General features: G+C 49.6%; 1 protein-coding gene across 1 annotated transcript; it reads left to right on the top strand.

The window, feature by feature from the left end:
* Positions 1 to 1,925: 1,925 nt before the first annotated feature.
* On the top strand, positions 1,926 to 15,242 carry Upk1a (uroplakin 1A). Its single transcript, XM_036184569.1, has 7 exons — positions 1,926 to 2,006; positions 7,143 to 7,343; positions 10,723 to 10,797; positions 10,913 to 11,020; positions 14,490 to 14,669; positions 14,988 to 15,071; positions 15,198 to 15,242. Exons 1-7 carry the CDS (start codon positions 1,926 to 1,928, stop codon positions 15,240 to 15,242), a joined length of 774 nt encoding a protein of 257 aa, XP_036040462.1.
* Positions 15,243 to 17,029: the final 1,787 nt, after the last annotated feature.

Genomic DNA, 17,029 nt, shown 5'->3' on the forward strand with positions numbered 1-17,029 from the left:
AAGAGCTCTGGCTGCTCTTCCGGAGGACACAGATTCAGTTCCCAGCACCCACATGACAGCCCACACCTGTCTGTAACTCCAGTTCCAGGGGACCTGACACCCTCACACAGACATACATTCAGGCAATGAACATAAAATAATTTTTGTTTTTGTTTTTGTTTTTTGAGACAGGATTTCTTCATGCAGTTTTGGTGCCTGTCCTGGAACTTGCTCTGTAAACCAGGCTGGCCTCGAACTCACAGAGATCCATACTCCTGCCTCTCGGGATTAAAGGCGTGCGCCAAGGCAGGGTATTCTGTAACACTAGCTGGCCGTGTAACTAGCAAAATAAAAGAGTGATCCTGAACTTGAGATTCTCTTGCCCGGGTCTCCCACTCTAGCCCACTGTCTTCAGGGATTTTAAGCGCCCTTTGTTTGCCAGCTTCTCCTGCGAACGGGAAGACTGCCGGCAGAGAACTCAACAAAAACTCTGGACAAATTCTGGGACATGGCCCTTGCTTCAAGCGACCACCAGGGGGTGCCATCAGAGAGACAGCGGGCTCTGCCAGCCCGCCGAACCTCCGGCGCTTTCACTGCCAACCGGGAACCCTGACCCAGTCACGCACAGTGCAAGTGTGAGCATAGTCGCGCGGCCCTCGGAGATAGCAGGATTTAAGCTGGATATGTTTCTTTCTTTTGTTTCCCCCTCCTGTTCCTTTTCCAACTCCTCCTCCTCCTCCTCCTCCTCCTCCTCCTCCTCCTCCCCTCCCCCTCCCCTCCCCCTCCCCCCCTCCTCCTCCCCTCCCCTCCCCCTCCCCTCCCCCTCCCCCTCCCCCTCCTCCTCCTCCTCTACTCTTTCTCCCCCTCTCTGTCCCTCCACCCAACCACTTTGCCTGTGAAGCTCAGGATGGTCTTGAACCTATAATCCTCTCTGCCTGTATCTCCCCACTACTGGGATTACAATTATAGGTGTGCACTATTCTGTCTGTCTTGAACTTAGATCCCTTCTGTTTTTCAGCCTGAAGAAGTGTGTGTGTGTGTGTGTGTGTGTGTGTGTGTGTGTGTGTGTGACCAAGCCCACTGCATATGTCCCTTCTAGTACATTCCTTCCTCCCTCTTCATATATACACACCTGTCTCAAAACCCCTCAAGCTATGTCCAGCACCAACCATCCTCATTGCTGCTGCTGCTGCTGCAGCCCAAACTAATGCCTTTCCTCTCTGGTCCCTCCCACTGCCCTGCCTTGGGCCTGCTCTGTGCTCATCTGCTGTGGGGATCTCTCTCTGGTCCTCCCTCTGGTCTCCTGGCCTCAGAAAGCTGCAGAAGGCAGTATTCTGATCTGTGATTCCCAGGAGGCTCTGTCATGGATCTGACCCCTGCTCCCAGGAAAGACCATGTCACCCCTGAGGAAAGGGCTTGTCCCCTACCCCCACCTTCCTGCATCACTGTAGTCTGGGAACTAGAGGCCCTGGGTACATATATGCCCTTGCCCCAGTGGCCAGTCATGAGCACAATCCTGAATTTCAGGTCTGTAAATCACTCAAGTGTCAGGGAGCTCATAAAATCTGTCTTCCCATCATGGTCAGCCTGCTCAGCCCCTGACCCCACCTCCTCGGAGACTGGCTCAAGGAGGGGTTTGGGCTTATATAGGGAGCTGCTGTGGGTGGGGCTGGCCAGAGAGGCTTCTGCACAGAAGGTGAGGAGGGGGTTCTGGGAATTGACGGCATGGGAACTGAGAGCAACAAGTGCCCAGTAAGAGCCCAACTTCCTTATTCCGAAGAAGGCTCACTGCCAGGCTCTGGGACTCTGGGCATGTGGGTCTGGGCCTGGGCTCTGGAGCAAGTGAGCATCCCCTGCTGGATGGAGTGTGGAGTGGAGAAGAGGGTCTGCGGGTCTCCTTCCTCACTTCTGTCCTGTCTCCTTCCTCCCCTTTCCCCAGCAGGAAGATGGCTTCTGCAGCAACAGAGGAAGAGAAGGGGTCTCCTGTAGTGGTGGGGCTGCTGGTTGTAGGCAACATCATTATTCTGGTGAGGCCCCAGTTCTGGGGAGCATGGGAGTGGGGGTGACAACCCCAAACCTGAGGTGGGGATGAGGACCCAAGTCTGCTGCAGTTTCTAGTCCCAGAGGGAGAGGGGGGGGAGAAACCTGTTCTCAGTCTCCCCTGTCAGTAACTGAGCCCTTGTGGCTCTTGTAGATTCATCCACAATTTGCAAAACATGCTTGATAGACAGGAATGGTGGTTCACACCTGTAATCCTAGCATTTGGAAGGGTGAGGCCAGAGACCGCTGGGGGTTTGAGGTCAACCTAGATCAGAGTGTGAAGCTCTGTTCCCAGAGAGGGGGGGGAGGGAGGGAGGGAGGGAGGGAGGGGGGAAGGAGGGAGGGAGACAAAGCTCGAGCAGCTGGGTGTGGTGCGCACCTGTGATCCTAACACTTGGGAAGTGCACAGAGAGAGTTCGTGGCCAGCTTCGCTACAGAGAGACTTGAAGACCTGCCTGAGCTGCAGGAGACCGGATCTTTAAAAATAAGCCATTCTGGCTGGGTGGGGTGGCCCACACTTTTAATCCCAGCACTGAGGAGGCAGAGTGGGGGATTGCTGTGAATTCAAGGCCAGCCTGGCCTATGTAGGGAGTTCCAGGATAGCCAGGGCTACACAGCAAAACTCAGTCACAACGAAACAAAACTGTAACACTTAGGAAATACAGGGCTGGCTCCTCTCCTTCCTCCCTTCCCCCAACTCGACCACTTGTTGGAGGCAGCTAGTTCCAGGTCTACTCACACTGAATGTAGAACTACAAACAAAATTTACATTAAGTTTTGTGCCTTAAAGCAAACAAACAAAGAATCATGTAGCATTGGAAACAACTCAGTTGGCTAAGCCGGAGGACCTGAGTTCAATGCCTGGGACCCATGTAGTGGAAGGAGGAAACACCCACAAGGTGTTCTCGGGGCTCCACACTCAAGGAATTACACTCTTTCTTATGCTCCCACACACAACACATAATAAATATTTCTAAACCTACGGTAGCTGTCATCACAAAGTGACTGCTTTCAGCTTTTGAGACAGGGTCTCACTATGTAGCCCTGGCTGGCCTGGACCTTGCTAAGTAGACTGGGCTAGCCTCTAATTCCTAGAGATCCACCTGCTTCTGCCTCCTGAGTGCTGGGACAAAGACATGTACCACATGCAGAGATAATTGTCTCTTTTATTTTTTTAGGGTATTTCTATGTAGACCAGGCTGCCCTTGAACTCACAGATCTACTTACCTCTGGGGTTAGGGGTATGCACCACCGTGTCTAGCCAAGATTTTTTATTTTTTTATTGGTTATTTGAGAGTTCTATATGGTGTGTTTTAGTCATATTCAGCACCCCTTTACCTAACTTTCTCAACTTACTCCCTATTCACCCCAAGATTTTTATTTTTAAAGTATGTGTACATAGCCATTGTGGTGTCCCATGTCTTTAGTCCCAGCACTGGAGAGGCTGAGGCAGGCAGATCTCTGTGAGTTCAAGGTCAGCCTGGTCTACATAATGAGTTCCATGCTAGCCAGGGCTACGTAGAGAGACCTCATCTCAAAACAAATAAATAAATGAATGTGTGTGGGGTGTGTGGGTGCAGGTATCCTTAGGGGCCACAGGGGGCATTGGATTTCCCTAGAGCTGGAGTTGCAGCTGGTTGAGAGCCACCTGATGTGGCTTCTGGGGACCAGGCTCAGTCCTCAGGAAGAGCAGTAAGCACTCCTAACTACCAGCCCTCTTCAGCCCCTTGATGTTGGCTCTCAAACAATGAAAACTATTCGATGCTTTTGCTTTGCTTTGGCTGCCAGCCTTGAGTTCATTTCCCAGCTCTAGTAGTGTGGGACCTAGTGCCCTCAGTAGCATCTCTGGGAGCCCTAGACTTCTCATCCTAGCAAGAGACACAAGGATGCTTGAGACCACAGTGAGTTCCTAGAGTCTGTCTAAGTGGTTACGGAAAGCTATTGGGGTTCTGCCCCTCCACAGCCTTCTCCCAGAGTCCCAGAAGAGACGTTACCTGCAGTGGATGAATCAGAGGGATTCTCTAACAAATCTACACACACAAAATTCTTTAGTCTGTCCATATGCTTTGTTCTTCGGAGTCAGCTCTCTCTACAGCTTCTTTTCTGCTCTCCTACTTAGCTCCTCTCTTGCCTGATTCTCTGTACATCTTTCTGCTGTTCCCTCAAAGACTATCTTTTGTTTTTGTTTTTGTTTTTTGGTTTTTCGAGACAGGATTTCTCTGTATATCTTTGCACCTTTCCTGGAACTTGCTCTGTAGCCCAGGCTGGCCTCGAATTCACAAAAATCTGCCTGGGATTAAAGGCATGTGCCACCACCACCCGGCTTGACTATCTTAACTCCTTCATCTTAGTTCTGCGCCATCTTGGTCTTTCTCATCCTGTTCTTCCCCATCTGGCTCTTCCTCGTCTTCCATCTCGTCCTTCTAGTTCTCTCTTCTAGTCCTTCAATCTAGTTCTGTCAAGTCTCCAAGGTTTACAGTTACACCCAGGCAACAGCACTGCTCTGGCTAAGGCAAGGTCATAGGCTTGAATTCCCTCGGGGTCAAAAGGAGGGACAATAAGATCCACACAAAGAGCAGTAATTGTCAGCATCATCTGCAATCCAAAAGGGAAGGGAAGTGGCTAATGGGAAATGAATCAACTGAGGGCTAAATTCGGTTAATATCTAAGCAAGGGGATTTATGTGCTCGACTGTATTCTCAGAAGTGGTTAGTTGAAACCTATAGAACCTATATAGAACCTATAAGTCACTAGTTCATGAGTGAAAATAAAACTGCCTTCTTTTTTCCTTTGGCCCCTTGTCTGTTCAAGCTATCTCAGCTCCTGCCGTTTTCTGGCAGGGTGTGGGAGTGCTCGATGGGCAGCCTGAGTCATAGCCTGATGTACCTGTAAGTAGAAACCCTTTAGTTCTGAGTTAGTTGTTAAAGGTAGATCTAAAACTAGAGATAAGAGTTCGGAAAGAGGAAAGTTAAGCTTAATGAGCACATCCGCCAGGCCTTCTCAGATAGTCTGGAGGCTTAACTCTGTTCTTAGAGAGTCTGGGAGGTGTCTCAGATAAGATACTTTCCTCCACCCAGGGATGGTCCTGGCCGGATGCTGCTAATGACCATAATTACAGAAGGGCCTGAAATTAGGGATTTTTGACTGTGTCTGGTGTAGCACAGTTGGAGAAAGTTATACAAATACTTTCATTGTATAGGGGAGATTGTGCCCAATGGATGATGGGAAAGCTGCAATAGCACACGAGAAATCATAGCAGGAAACCACTAATAATCCAAAGCCAGTATCACCAAGACTCCTTGAGCCTTAGTTCTGAACTCCTCCAGGTCTGGTTTTGTCATGATCACCTGAATTCCTGCTTCATGTATTTTTGTGGCCTGCAGCAAGTGGTATATTATTTGTATGGTCCTGAGTAGTCAGGTACCACAGCTAGTAACAATACTGATTATCACACACTCAGTGCGCAGTAATCCATTACAAGTATTAGCTCTTGCCGGGCGGTGGTGGGCAGAGCCAGGTGGATCTCTGTGAGTTCGAGGCTAGCCTGGGCTACCAAGTGAGTTCCAGGAAAGACGCAAAGCTACACAGAGAAAGCCTGTCTGGAAAAACAAAACAAAAAAAAATTTATTAGCTTTTATCACTGTCACAAATATGCACAGAATAGCCCAGTGTGATGGAAACACCTAGTATTGAGGCAGTTGAAATAAGAGGCTAGGCCACGCTGGGCTACACAGTAAATCCAGGCCAATTTGGGCTACATCCTGAGAGCTTGTCTCAAAAACCAAAATGACAAACAAAAGCCTATCCACAGAGAAGTTGTCTTCCTTTTCCTCCTCTTCCTTCTCCTTTTCCTCTTTCCTCCTTTTCTTTTCTTTTTGTTTCTTTCTTTCTTTCTTTCTTTTTTTTTTTTTTTTGGTTTTTCAAGACTGGGTTTCTCTGTATATCAGAACTCACATCCCCACCAGCCTCTGCTGTGCCCCCCAGGTGCTGGGATTAAAAGCCTATGCCACCCACCATGCCTAGCTTTATAAATAACAGAGTTTTAAATTCTTTGTCCCCATGGCAACCATGTAGTTACCAGATCTTTGTTTCTTTTTTGTTATTTTTTTTTTAAAGATTTATTTATTTATTATGTACACAGAAGAGGGTGCCAGATCTCATTACAAATGGTTGTGAGCCACCATGTGGTTGCTGGGAATTGAACTCAGGACCTCTTGAGGAGCAGGCAGTGCTCTTAACCCCTGAGCCATCTCTCCAGCCCCTTTTTTTGTTATTTTTGAGAGAAGGTCTCTCATGCAGTCTAGCCTGGCTTCAAACTCCCTGTGCAGCTAAGGATAGACTTGAACTTTGGATCCTCCTGCCTCTACTGAGCGTATAGGTATATACCAGCAGGCCTAGTTTCTTTAAGGCTGGCAACTGAGTACAGGGCTTTTCTGCATGCTAGAGAAGCCTTCTAAGGACTGAGAGATGTGCCCCGGTTTTTCTGGAATTTCTTTAAGCATACACAGCGGACAGAAACAGATAAGTCTGTTCCCTTGTTCCAGTGTTGCTATACGCCCTTCAGTAGCTCCCATAGCCTCTAGGCTGCTCAATATAAGACCACCAAATGCCAGGATCCAGGCATCCGGACAGTCACACAAGTGCTCTGCCATGTGGCCTCCACTCCCCTTATCACAGTGCTGCAGAGAAAAGCCTGTGAGATGGCTCCGGCCTTGCCTGGGACAGTGCACCTGTGGGATGAACTGACTGACTGAGGCCTGATGCATGTCACCTGACTGAAGGTGTCATGTAGCTCTGCCCACCTGTCAAATCCTGTCCTAGGAACAGCACCATGAAGCATGGCCAGCCAATAGGGCAGCTTCTTATGTCCACCCTGCTTGCCAAGCCCGGCCTGTGGCATCTCCTTTTATCTTTGAAGCCACTGGCACCTGGGATGTGGGGGCTGAGGTTCTAGCTGGACCTGTTTCTTCCTTCTTGCCTTCTTCCTACCCCATCCCTGCTCATAAAGATGTGGCTGGCCTCCCTTAGGGTACGGGAGTTTCTGGACCAGGAAAGAAGTGCTTTTGGAGATCTACAACCCAACTGCTGGCCCCAGGCATACTCTCCTAACCTTTCCTGTCCAGTTGTCAGGCCTGGCCCTGTTTGCCGAGACAGTGTGGGTGACAGCTGACCAGTACCGTGTGTACCCACTGATGGGCGTCTCGGGCAAGGATGATGTCTTCGCTGGCGCCTGGATTGCCATCTTCTGCGGCTTCTCTTTCTTCGTGGTGGCCAGCTTTGGTGTAGGAGCCGCACTCTGCCGCCGTCGGTCCTTGATGCTCGCGGTGAGATTCCAGGCTGGGGATGGTGGAAGTGGTCATCAGTCACGGGTGACGGCAGGGGCCAGGAGTGTGACTCCTGGATGGCACCTCACTTAGGACCTCGTAACACCATTTCATTCACCGTGGCCTGGCTCCATAGCTTAGTTTCCACCATCACCCTCATTGTACAGAAGAAACTGGGGTGCAGGGAGGATCAACACAGCTATTAGGAGGCTCCTAAAAGTGGTATATAAGTAAAATATGTATATATATATATTGAAACCCAACTATTTGGTCTCCAAGGTCTGTGGTCCTGAGTTGCAATAACAATGAAATGTAATAACACAGCTATCATTTAACAGGCATGCAATATATAACCCAAGCTCAACACTTTACACAAATTAGTTTAAATATGTCACATGGCCTATGATGAAATGTCATCACCTCTACACTATTTGACAGAAAACTGGAATAGATTCAGGGAGAGGAAGTCGCCCAATTACAACAGAACAAACCAGCTCTTGACTCAACTCTAGTTCCTGTTTAAGATTTATTTTATTTTATTTATTTATATTTTTTTATGTATGAGTGCTCTGCATGTACACCTGCAGGCCAGAAGAGGGCGTCAGATCTCATTACAGACGGTTGTGAGCCACCAAGTGGTTGTGGGAAATGAACTCAGAATCAGCCAGTGCTCTTAACCTGTGAGCCATCTCTCCAGCCCCAAGATTTCTTGTGTTTTATTAGTGTATAAGTGTGCATGTGTGTTGCACACTTGCTCAGCTGTCCAGGGAAAGCAGAAGAGGGAGTTGGATCCCCTGATGCTGGAGTCTCAGGTGGCTGTGGGATGCTGATGAAGTGCTGGGAACTGAACTCAGGACCTCTGCCAGAGCAGCACATGGCTTTCACTAAGCCATCTCTCCAGCCCCTGCTTTTATTTAAGACAGTCTCCCTATGTAGCCCCAGCTGTCCTCGAACTCACAGTCCTCCTGTCTCAGCCTCTCAAGTGCTTGGATCATAGGTGTGGGCTTCTAGCCCACAGTCTTTTTGTTTTGTTTTGTTTTGAGACGGGGTCTCACTCTGCTTTGGTTGACCTTGAATTTACTGTGTAAACCAAACCTGCTTTGAAATGAATCGCCACCTCCAGGAAGCCCACACTTTTAATCCCTGCCACACCCCCTGCCCTTTACCTGATAGCAAGCAGTTTAGGCCATGGGCTCTCTCGGTCTTCCCAGAGCCATAATTAAATTGTGCCTTTAAGCCCATTTACCAGAGAGAGAAACAGAAACTCCAAGAGGGGAGCCACTGCCTCTCCCAGGTGTTGGGAAGAATAGATGACCGTGCAAACAGCTCGATGCTTCCTCTGCTCTGGAGGGTCCTTTAGGCTCCCAGGAGCTTTCTGTAGTCAATAAGTGTTTACTGGACAAGAAGCACAGCGAAAACACCCTTGATCTGGGGAGAGAAGGGAGCCTGGGTAGGGTGGGAAAAACCCACATCCAGCAGCAGCAGAGAAAAGCAGGTGGGACAGTGAGCTCAGTGTGCACTCAAGAGCAGTATGAAAAGCCCAGTGCTGGGCCCAGGGCTGGGTCTCACTATGTAGCTCGGCCAGGCCTGGAATTCACTGTGTGAACCAAGCTACTTACAGATAGATACCTGCCACTTCGGCCTAAGTGCTGAGACTGCAGGTGTGCACTGCCACACCCAGCCCCTCTCTCATTAATTCCCCTCCCTCCTCCCCACCCTCCAATCACATATTTAGCTTTCTGACTTAACAGTTTAATCAAAGCCTGGAAGTCAACCTAGCTACTGTTCAAGATTGTTCATTTTTGTTGTTGTTGTTGTTTTTGTTTTGTTTTTCGAGACAGGGTTTCTCTGTGTAGCTTTGCGCCTTTCCTGGAACTCACTCTGTAGCCCAGGCTGGCCTCGAACTCAGAGAGATCCGCCTGGCTCTGCCTCCCCAGTGCTGGGATTAAAGGCGTGTGCCGCCGCCGCTGCCGCCGCCTGGCATTTGTTGATTCTTTTGAGACAAGGTTTCTCTATGGAGTCCTGGCTGTCCTGGAGCTTGCTGTGTTGACCAGCCCAGCCTCAAATTCACAGAAATCCTCCTGCCTCTGCCTCCCAAGTTCAGGGATTAAAGGCATGCACCATCATGCCTGGCCTCTAACTTTTTAAAAATATATCTGACTTGTCTTTCTCCTCATTTTATTTTTTCAAAGACAAGGTTTCTCTGTGTAGCTGTGACTGTCCTAGAACTCACTCTGTAGACCAATTTGGCCTTGAACTCAGAGATCCTTCTGCCTCTGCCTCCCAAGTGCTGGGATTAGAAGTATGCACCACTGCACCTGGCTCATATTTTTTAAACTATGTGTATATGTCTGTGGGTAGGTGCACATGAGGGCCATAAGAGGGCAGTAGTTCTCCCTGGAACTAGAGGTACCAGTGGTGTGAGCCTCCTGATGTGGGTGCAGGGGCTTTCCTCAGCCCTCCCTGTGCGCTGCTCTCCCAGCTCCTGAGCCACTTCTCAGCCCCTCCCCAAAGAATTCTGAATCGTCATCTAGATGTCCAGGTATTCATCTGTAAATATCTGAGTATATTTTTATGTGACATATAAAGACACTGTGCCTTTCTGAGGAAGGAACCCAGGCTTTGGGTGTACTAGACAAGCATTCAGCCCGTCACTGATGGATTCTAGGCAAGTACTCTACTGCTGAGTAATATTGACAGTTTAATGCCTTTTGCCCTCTAGGCCATGGCACACTGCAAAACATTCTTCTTAATCCTTTGTATCTCCAGTGCCCTGTGTGAGCTAAGATGCTAATATCTTGAGAACAGCTTCTTTGCTTTTGTTTTTCATTTTCCTTTTTGTTTTCTCTGTGTAGCCCTGGCTATCCTGGAACTCATTCTGTAGACCAGGCTGGCCTCAAACTCAGAGATAGCCACCTGCTTCTGCCTCCTGAGAGCTGGGATTAAAGGTGTGCGCCACCACTGACCAGCTTGGTCTCAAGTTTTCAATCTTCCACCTTACACACTACTTTTTCAAAATTAGTCCCTCTGTGTTAATTGTTTGTTTTTATTTTGTGTTTTGTTTTGTGTATGTGTATATGTGTGTACACTGCTTGAGAGGGAACCCAGAACCTTATACATGCTATGTAGCACTCTCCCTGAACTAAAGTTGTGTTTGGGGCTGTGTATTATGGCACCCTTAATTCCATATCTCTATGGCAGGATGGGGTGGGGCATATTTCTATTAATTTGAAACCACTCAGAATGTAGTGATTTCCAGGTTAACAAGGGAAGTCTACATAATGAGACCCTGTCACCTCTGTTTTGGCCCTTTGGCCCGAGCTCTTAGGCATGGCCGCCAGCTGGCCTCTGCCACAGGCTGCCTTCGCTCTCTCCGCAGTACCTGTTGCTGATGCTCATCGCCTACATCTTTGAGTGTGCCTCTTGCATCACGTCCTACACCCACCGTGACTATGTGAGCCCAGTGGAGGCCTGGGGGCGGTGGCATCCCTGGAGTTGGGAAGGTAGAGGGGAGGGGACCTCCATCCCTAGATAGCTGGTTCCTGCTCTTCCCTGTCCTCCCTCCTCAGATGGTGTCCAACCCGTCCCTGATCACCAAGCAAATGTTGACCTTCTACAGTGCGGACAGCGACCAGGGCCAGGAGCTCACCCGCCTCTGGGACCGGGTCATGATTGAGGTGAGCCGGGCTCTGTGGTCATCTCCCAGTGATAGCGGAGTGAATGTGTTGAAGACATCCACTTGGGGGACCCAGGTGGGGCAGGGGGGCCTTTGGTCACTATGGTTTTGTAGATGACAGACTTTCTAGGGTCACCAGGTTGGTAGGTGGCAGGGCGGCCTGCTTCGAGTCACTGACAGTGGATGGTGGCCATCGTGACCTTCAGTGTGTAAGCCAGGCTGGTCTTGAGCCTGCTGCTCTGTCTCTGTCTCACAAAACTCTTGTTTGGCTGTGTGAGTGTGTGTATGTGTGAGTGTGTAGTGTGTGAGTGTGTGTGTGGTGTGTGAGTGTGTGTGTGGTGTGTGAGTGTGTGTGTGTGGTGTGTGAGTGTGTGTGTGTGTGTGGTGTGTGAGTGTGTGTGGTGTGTGAGTGTGTGTGTGGTGTGTAGTGTGTGTGTGAGTGTGTGTGTGTAGTGTGTGTGTGGTGTGTGAGTGTGTGTGTGTGGTGTGTGAGTGTGTGTGTGAGTGTGTGTGGTGTGTGTGTGGTGTGTGTGTGTGAGTGTGTGTGTGTGGTGTGGGAGTGTGTGTGTAGTGTGTGTGTGTAGTGTGTGTGGTGTGTGAGTGTGTGTGTGTGGTGTGTGAGTGTGTGTGGTGTGTGAGTGTGTGTGTGTGTGTGGTGTGTGAGTGTATGTGTGGTGTGTGAGTGTGTGTGTGTAGTGTGTGAGTGTGTGTGGTGTGTGTGTGGTGTGTGAGTGTGTAGTGTGTGTGTGGTGTGTGAGTGTGTTGTGTGTGTGGTGTGTGAGTGTGTTGTGTGTGTGGTGTGTGAGTGTGTAGTGTGTGGGGTGTGTGTGTGTGTGTGTGTGTGTGTGAGAGTGTGTTGCTTGGGGCCAAACCCAGGACTTCCTAACTCAAGGAGAAGGCCCTACCACTTAGCTATTTGTTACCCTACTTCCCAGCCCTCTTTTTTTTCTTAACTTTTTGAGTGAGATAGGGTTGCCATAAGTTACCCAGGCTACCCTTTAATTCACCATGTAGCCCAGGCAGGTCCTGAACTTGTGATCCTGTCTCAGTCTCCTGAGTAGCTAGAATTACAGCCCTTTCCCACCACGACGGGCTCCTTTATTACATTTCTAAGAGGTTGGGGAGATGGCTCCGCGGTTCGGTGCAGGCTGAGGATGGAATCGGGCGGAGGCAGGGCACACCGCAGAGCAAGCTGCCTAGACAAGTCGTACGGTAAGCTCTGGGTTTGATTGAGATACACTGCCTCAGTAAATGAGATGGAAGAGTCATCCAAAGATGCTTCTTTTCATCAACTTCAGGCCTCCATATACATGTGCACACATGTGCAAACCACACACGTGCAAAAACATGTAAACCACAGAGACACACACTAAAATAGAAAAAAAATTATTTTTTTCGATTTTATGTGTATGAGTGTTTCTCATGCTGTGTCTATGTATGCAGTGCCCTCAATGGCCAGAAGAGGGCATCAGATCCCCTGGAGCTGGAGTCACAGGTTTAGTTGTGAGCCACTTAATGTGGATTATGGAAACCGAACCCATTTCCTCTGCAAGAGCAGTCTGTGCTCTTAACCTCTGAGTCATTTCTCCAACCCTGCTTACGATTCCTTTTAATACAGAGGTCAAGCCCAGATTGGTGGCAATAGGTTTTCTGTCCTCCGATAATAAGTTTCTCTGCTGATGCAGTAAGCCAGAGCAAGCCGAATTGACATAGTGTAACAACAGGCATTTGAGGGCAAGGCAACTCGGGCAGGTTCTCTGGTCCAGAGATGGAGGCCAGAGAATTCGAGTGCCCCAGCTAAGGCAGGGATGTCTTATAGACTGTAGGTGAGGGATGATGACATGTCCACCAGGAGCTGGGTTTGTGGCCAAGGATGGTCAAAAGCTGAGCGCTTAGGTGGGTAGCATCAGGGGAGCAATAGTCATCAAGAATGCAGAACTAGGTTTTTTGGCACCTTTCCTTTGTTCGGAGACTCTCTGAGAGAGAGACAGGAATGGGGCTTCCTGGAACCTGCAGGGGCGAGCTGGAGGTTCCAACCAAACAGGTAGCACATGCCTTAATTCCAGTGGGTACATCTCTGAGTTCGAGGCCAGCCTAGTCTATAGAGTGGGTTCCAGGGTTGCCAGGGCTACACAGAGAGACCCTGTCTTGAAAAAAATCAAACAACAACAAAGAGATTCCTGAAGTCCAGGCTGGTGTTGAACTCTTTATACACCCAAAGATGACCTTGAAATCCTCATGCTTTACCTCCCCAGTTCTGGGATTCTGGAATACACTCATAGCTAGCTCAGAAGCCAAACTCTTTTTTTTTTTTTCTCCCCAGAGCTGAGGACCGAACCCAGGGCCTTGCGTTTGCTAGGCAAGCGCTCTACCACTGAGTTAAATCCCCAACCCCAGAAGCCAAACTCTTAATTGCATCCAACATAATATTGCAGAAGAAAAAGAAGAAGGGGAAAGGAAGAAAGAGGAGGAGGAGGAGGAGGAGGAAGCAGCTGTTGAATCCTAGCTCAGGCAGGATTCATGCAGTGGCCCAGAAACTGCACCATGTTGAGGGGTGCCCATCCAAGGGCTTCTGATTAAATACCCATTTGAGCTGGGCATTGTGGTGAACCCCTAGAATTTTAGCACTTGAGGAGGCTGAAGCAGGCTGCCACCAGTTTAGGTTACATAGTGAGACCCTGTCCCCAAAACAACAACAAACCACTCAGTGGGCTGAGAAAAGCCATAAATCTGCCCCTTTTTTTGGTTTTTCGAGACAGGGTTTTTCTGTAGCTTTGGAGCCTGCCCTGGACTAGCTCTGTAGACCAGGCTGGCCTTGAACTCACAGAGATCTGCCTGCCTCTGCCTCCTGAGTGCTAGGATTATAGGCATGTGCCACCACCATCTGGCTAAATCTGCCTTTTGTAAAATTTGATTTAATTTTTTATGTGCATATGTGTGTCTGTGTGTATGTCTAGACATATGTATGTGGGTGCCCACAGAGGTCAGAAGAGGACATGGAATCCTCTGGAACTGGAATTACAGGTGGTTGTGGGAATTGAACTTGGATCCTCTTGAGAAGCATCAGGTGTTTTTGAATGCTGGGCTGTCTCCCAGCACTGTCCCCCACCGCCCCGCTGGGCTGTCTCCCAGCACTGTCCCCCACCACCCCGCTGGGCTGTCTCCCAGCACTGTCCCCCACCACCCCGCTGGGCTGTCTCCCAGCACTGTCCTCCACCGCCCCGCCCCATAACTAGCATTTCTGTCATTTTGACAGCACAGTTATCAACCAAAGAATTTTAAAAGAAAATGAATGTAGGCTTGGGCCAAATCTATCAGCCTTACTACACACACACACACACACACACACACACACACACACACACAGTCCAGGACTCTAACAAGTGGGGTCTAGCTGTGTGCCAAATGTCCATCTGCCTCTCTTTAACTGTGTGACCTCAGCCCCAGCCTAAACCTGCCTCTTCCTACAGCAAGAATGCTGTGGCACATCTGGCCCCATGGACTGGGTGAATTACACATCAGCCTTCCGGGCAGCCACTCCAGAAGTGGAATTCCCCTGGCCCCCTCTGTGCTGCCGTCGGACAGGGAACTTCATCCCCATCAATGAAGAAGGCTGCCGAGTGGGCCACACGGACTACTTGTTTACCAAGGTGTGTCCCTTCGCCCTCTGAATCTGTCTATCGATCTGCTCTTTTTCTCCCTTCCCCCTTCTACTGTCTGTCTGTCTGTCCGTCTGTCTTCCAGCCTCTCCTCGATGGCCTTCTCTTCCTTTCCCTTCTCCCTGGCCCTCCCAGCTCTTTATGTGAGTCAGCAGGATGCACAAATGCCCTGATTCAGCCCTGAGGTCTGCAGCCGGCTGACTGGGATTGAGAGCAGCCACAGGAATGTCATCAGTTGCTGGAGCTAGTCCTTACACACATGCCTGCCACCCTGCCCACTCAGTGAACCTCCGTTGTCTCTCTCTCCAGGGCTGCTTCGAGCACATCGGTCATGCCATTGACAGCTACACATGGGGCATATCTTGGTTCGGCTTCGCTATCTTGATGTGGACAGTGAGAGAGGAGACACCTGTGGGCTGTGGAGGAGGGACCTGTGGGTGTCCATGGGTGTGGGTGTGGCCTTGGGGGAGACAAGTGGGTTTGGACTAGATTGCTCAATCTCATCATTTGCCCACCTAGCTCCCTGTGATGCTGATAGCCATGTATTTCTACACCACTCTCTGAAGTTGAAGAGGAGGCCATGTGTTCACCTCTGTCCGAAGATCCTGCCTCTCAGCTGCACCTGGACCTCCTCAAGCTCCTCCCCACCCCAACTCAGCCACAACTCGCCCCTGCCCACTCCCTCCATCTTTCCTTCTTGCAATACCAAGTCCTTTTGTAGGTGTAGGAGCTGCCCTTGGACCCTAGCTCTGCCCCAGGCCCTGCTTTTGTGTGCCTGGACCCCCCAGGCCCTGCTTTTGTGTGCCTGGATCCCCTTGGCCCTGCTTTTGTGTGCCTGGACCCCCCTTGGCTCTGCTTTTGTGTACCTGGAACCCCAGGCCCTGCTTTTGTGTGCCTGGACCCCCAGGCCCTGCTTTTGTGTGCCTGGACCCCCCAGGCCCTGCTTTTGTGTGCCTGGACCCCCCAGGCCCTGCTTTTGTGTGCCTGGACCCCCAGGCCCTGCTTCACTTGCAGATCTGGTTCATCATCCTAGGGACAACAAATGTCCTGTCCTCGGAGGCCCTTCCGCTGTTCCTGACAACCCATCATGCACCTACCAGAACTCTTACAGCTTCCAGAACTTCTTGCAGGTGTAGCCGTTCTTGCTCAATAGCTTGTATAAGCTCTAATAGACCTAGATTGCTGAAAGAGGAGGGGACACATTCTGCTGTGGTCATTGTGGGGTCCCCGTTATCACCCAGCAGACTAATAAACACTGGCTGGCTGAATGAGTAGATGAGTCTGTTTTCTGTGTTATTGGAGATGGGAGTTTTACTCTGAAGCCCAGTCTTTGGAATTTATACGTATCCTAGGCTAGCCTGATCCCCTTTTGAGAAGATTACAGGTGTCATTCACAATCACCTCCCCTTCCTGTCTCCACCTTGAGAATGCTGTTATTCCAGGCATGCAACACTCCACCTAGCCTGGGTTTGTTTTCTTTTGGAGACAAAGGTGAGTGAATAAGACTTCAGAAGGAAGTGGTGATTTCCAGCTGGCATTGATGAAGCATCACATGGCATTTATTGGTTCATGCCATTGATTCAAAATGGCCGGCTGCAGGCATGTCTGGATACAGGAGTTCAGTCTAGGTTTCCAGAAACCTGCTTCACTCTTAGACAACTTCCTCTGAGAACATCAGACTTAATGCTTTGAAATTTTCTTTTCTTTCTTTTTTTTTTAATTTTAATTTTAATTTTATATACACACACTCAGTCCAGATGAGGTCATCTGTCTTTTTTTTGGGGGGGTGTTGAGACAAGGTTTCACTGTGTAGCTTTGCGCCTTTCCTGGATCTCACTCTGTAGACCAGGCTGGCCTCAAACTCACAGAGATCTGCCTGTCTCTGCCTCTCCAGTGCTGGGATTAAAGGTGTGCACCACCACCGCCCAGCAGAGGTCATCTGTCTTTCTCTGTGCTTCACTTTATTCCCTTAAGACATGGCCTCTCACTGAACCTTGAGCCCAACATTTTTTTTCAGGCTAGATTTTCTGGCTGGTAAGCCCCAACAATCCTCCCGTCTCTGATCCATCCAGCACTGGAGTTACTAAAATATGACATCTGAACTCAGCTCCTCTTTACCTACTGAGTCATGGTACCACTAGCATCACACTCTGATGCCCCTGCCTCCACCTCTTGAGTACTGGGATTATAGATATGCATCGCTGTGGCTAGCTTCAAATCAGAATTTTCAAAACACCATAGAGATGTGATACATTCCAGATTTTAATACAGAAGAAGAGGCCCAGATAGCTGACTGGCTGAACTGGCTTTTCTGTAGTCCCAAGCATGAAACTTGTCTCCATCTCTAGGCA

The sequence above is a fragment of the Onychomys torridus genome, chromosome 1, assembly GCF_903995425.1.
Source record: "Onychomys torridus chromosome 1, mOncTor1.1, whole genome shotgun sequence".
Taxonomy (NCBI): Eukaryota; Metazoa; Chordata; class Mammalia; order Rodentia; family Cricetidae; genus Onychomys; species Onychomys torridus.

What these genes read in the sequence shown, in the direction of transcription:
- Upk1a (XM_036184569.1), top strand. Translation starts at nt 1,926, where the DNA reads ATGGCTTCTGCAGCAACAGAGGAAGAGAAGGGGTCTCCTGTAGTGGTG. An exon ending in TAGGCAACATCATTATTCTG is followed by an intron (nt 2,007 to 7,142) that starts GTGAGGCCCCAG and finishes TTTCCTGTCCAG; the next exon opens with TTGTCAGGCCTGGCCCTGTT. An exon ending in CCTACACCCACCGTGACTAT is followed by an intron (nt 10,798 to 10,912) that starts GTGAGCCCAGTG and finishes CTCCCTCCTCAG; the next exon opens with ATGGTGTCCAACCCGTCCCT.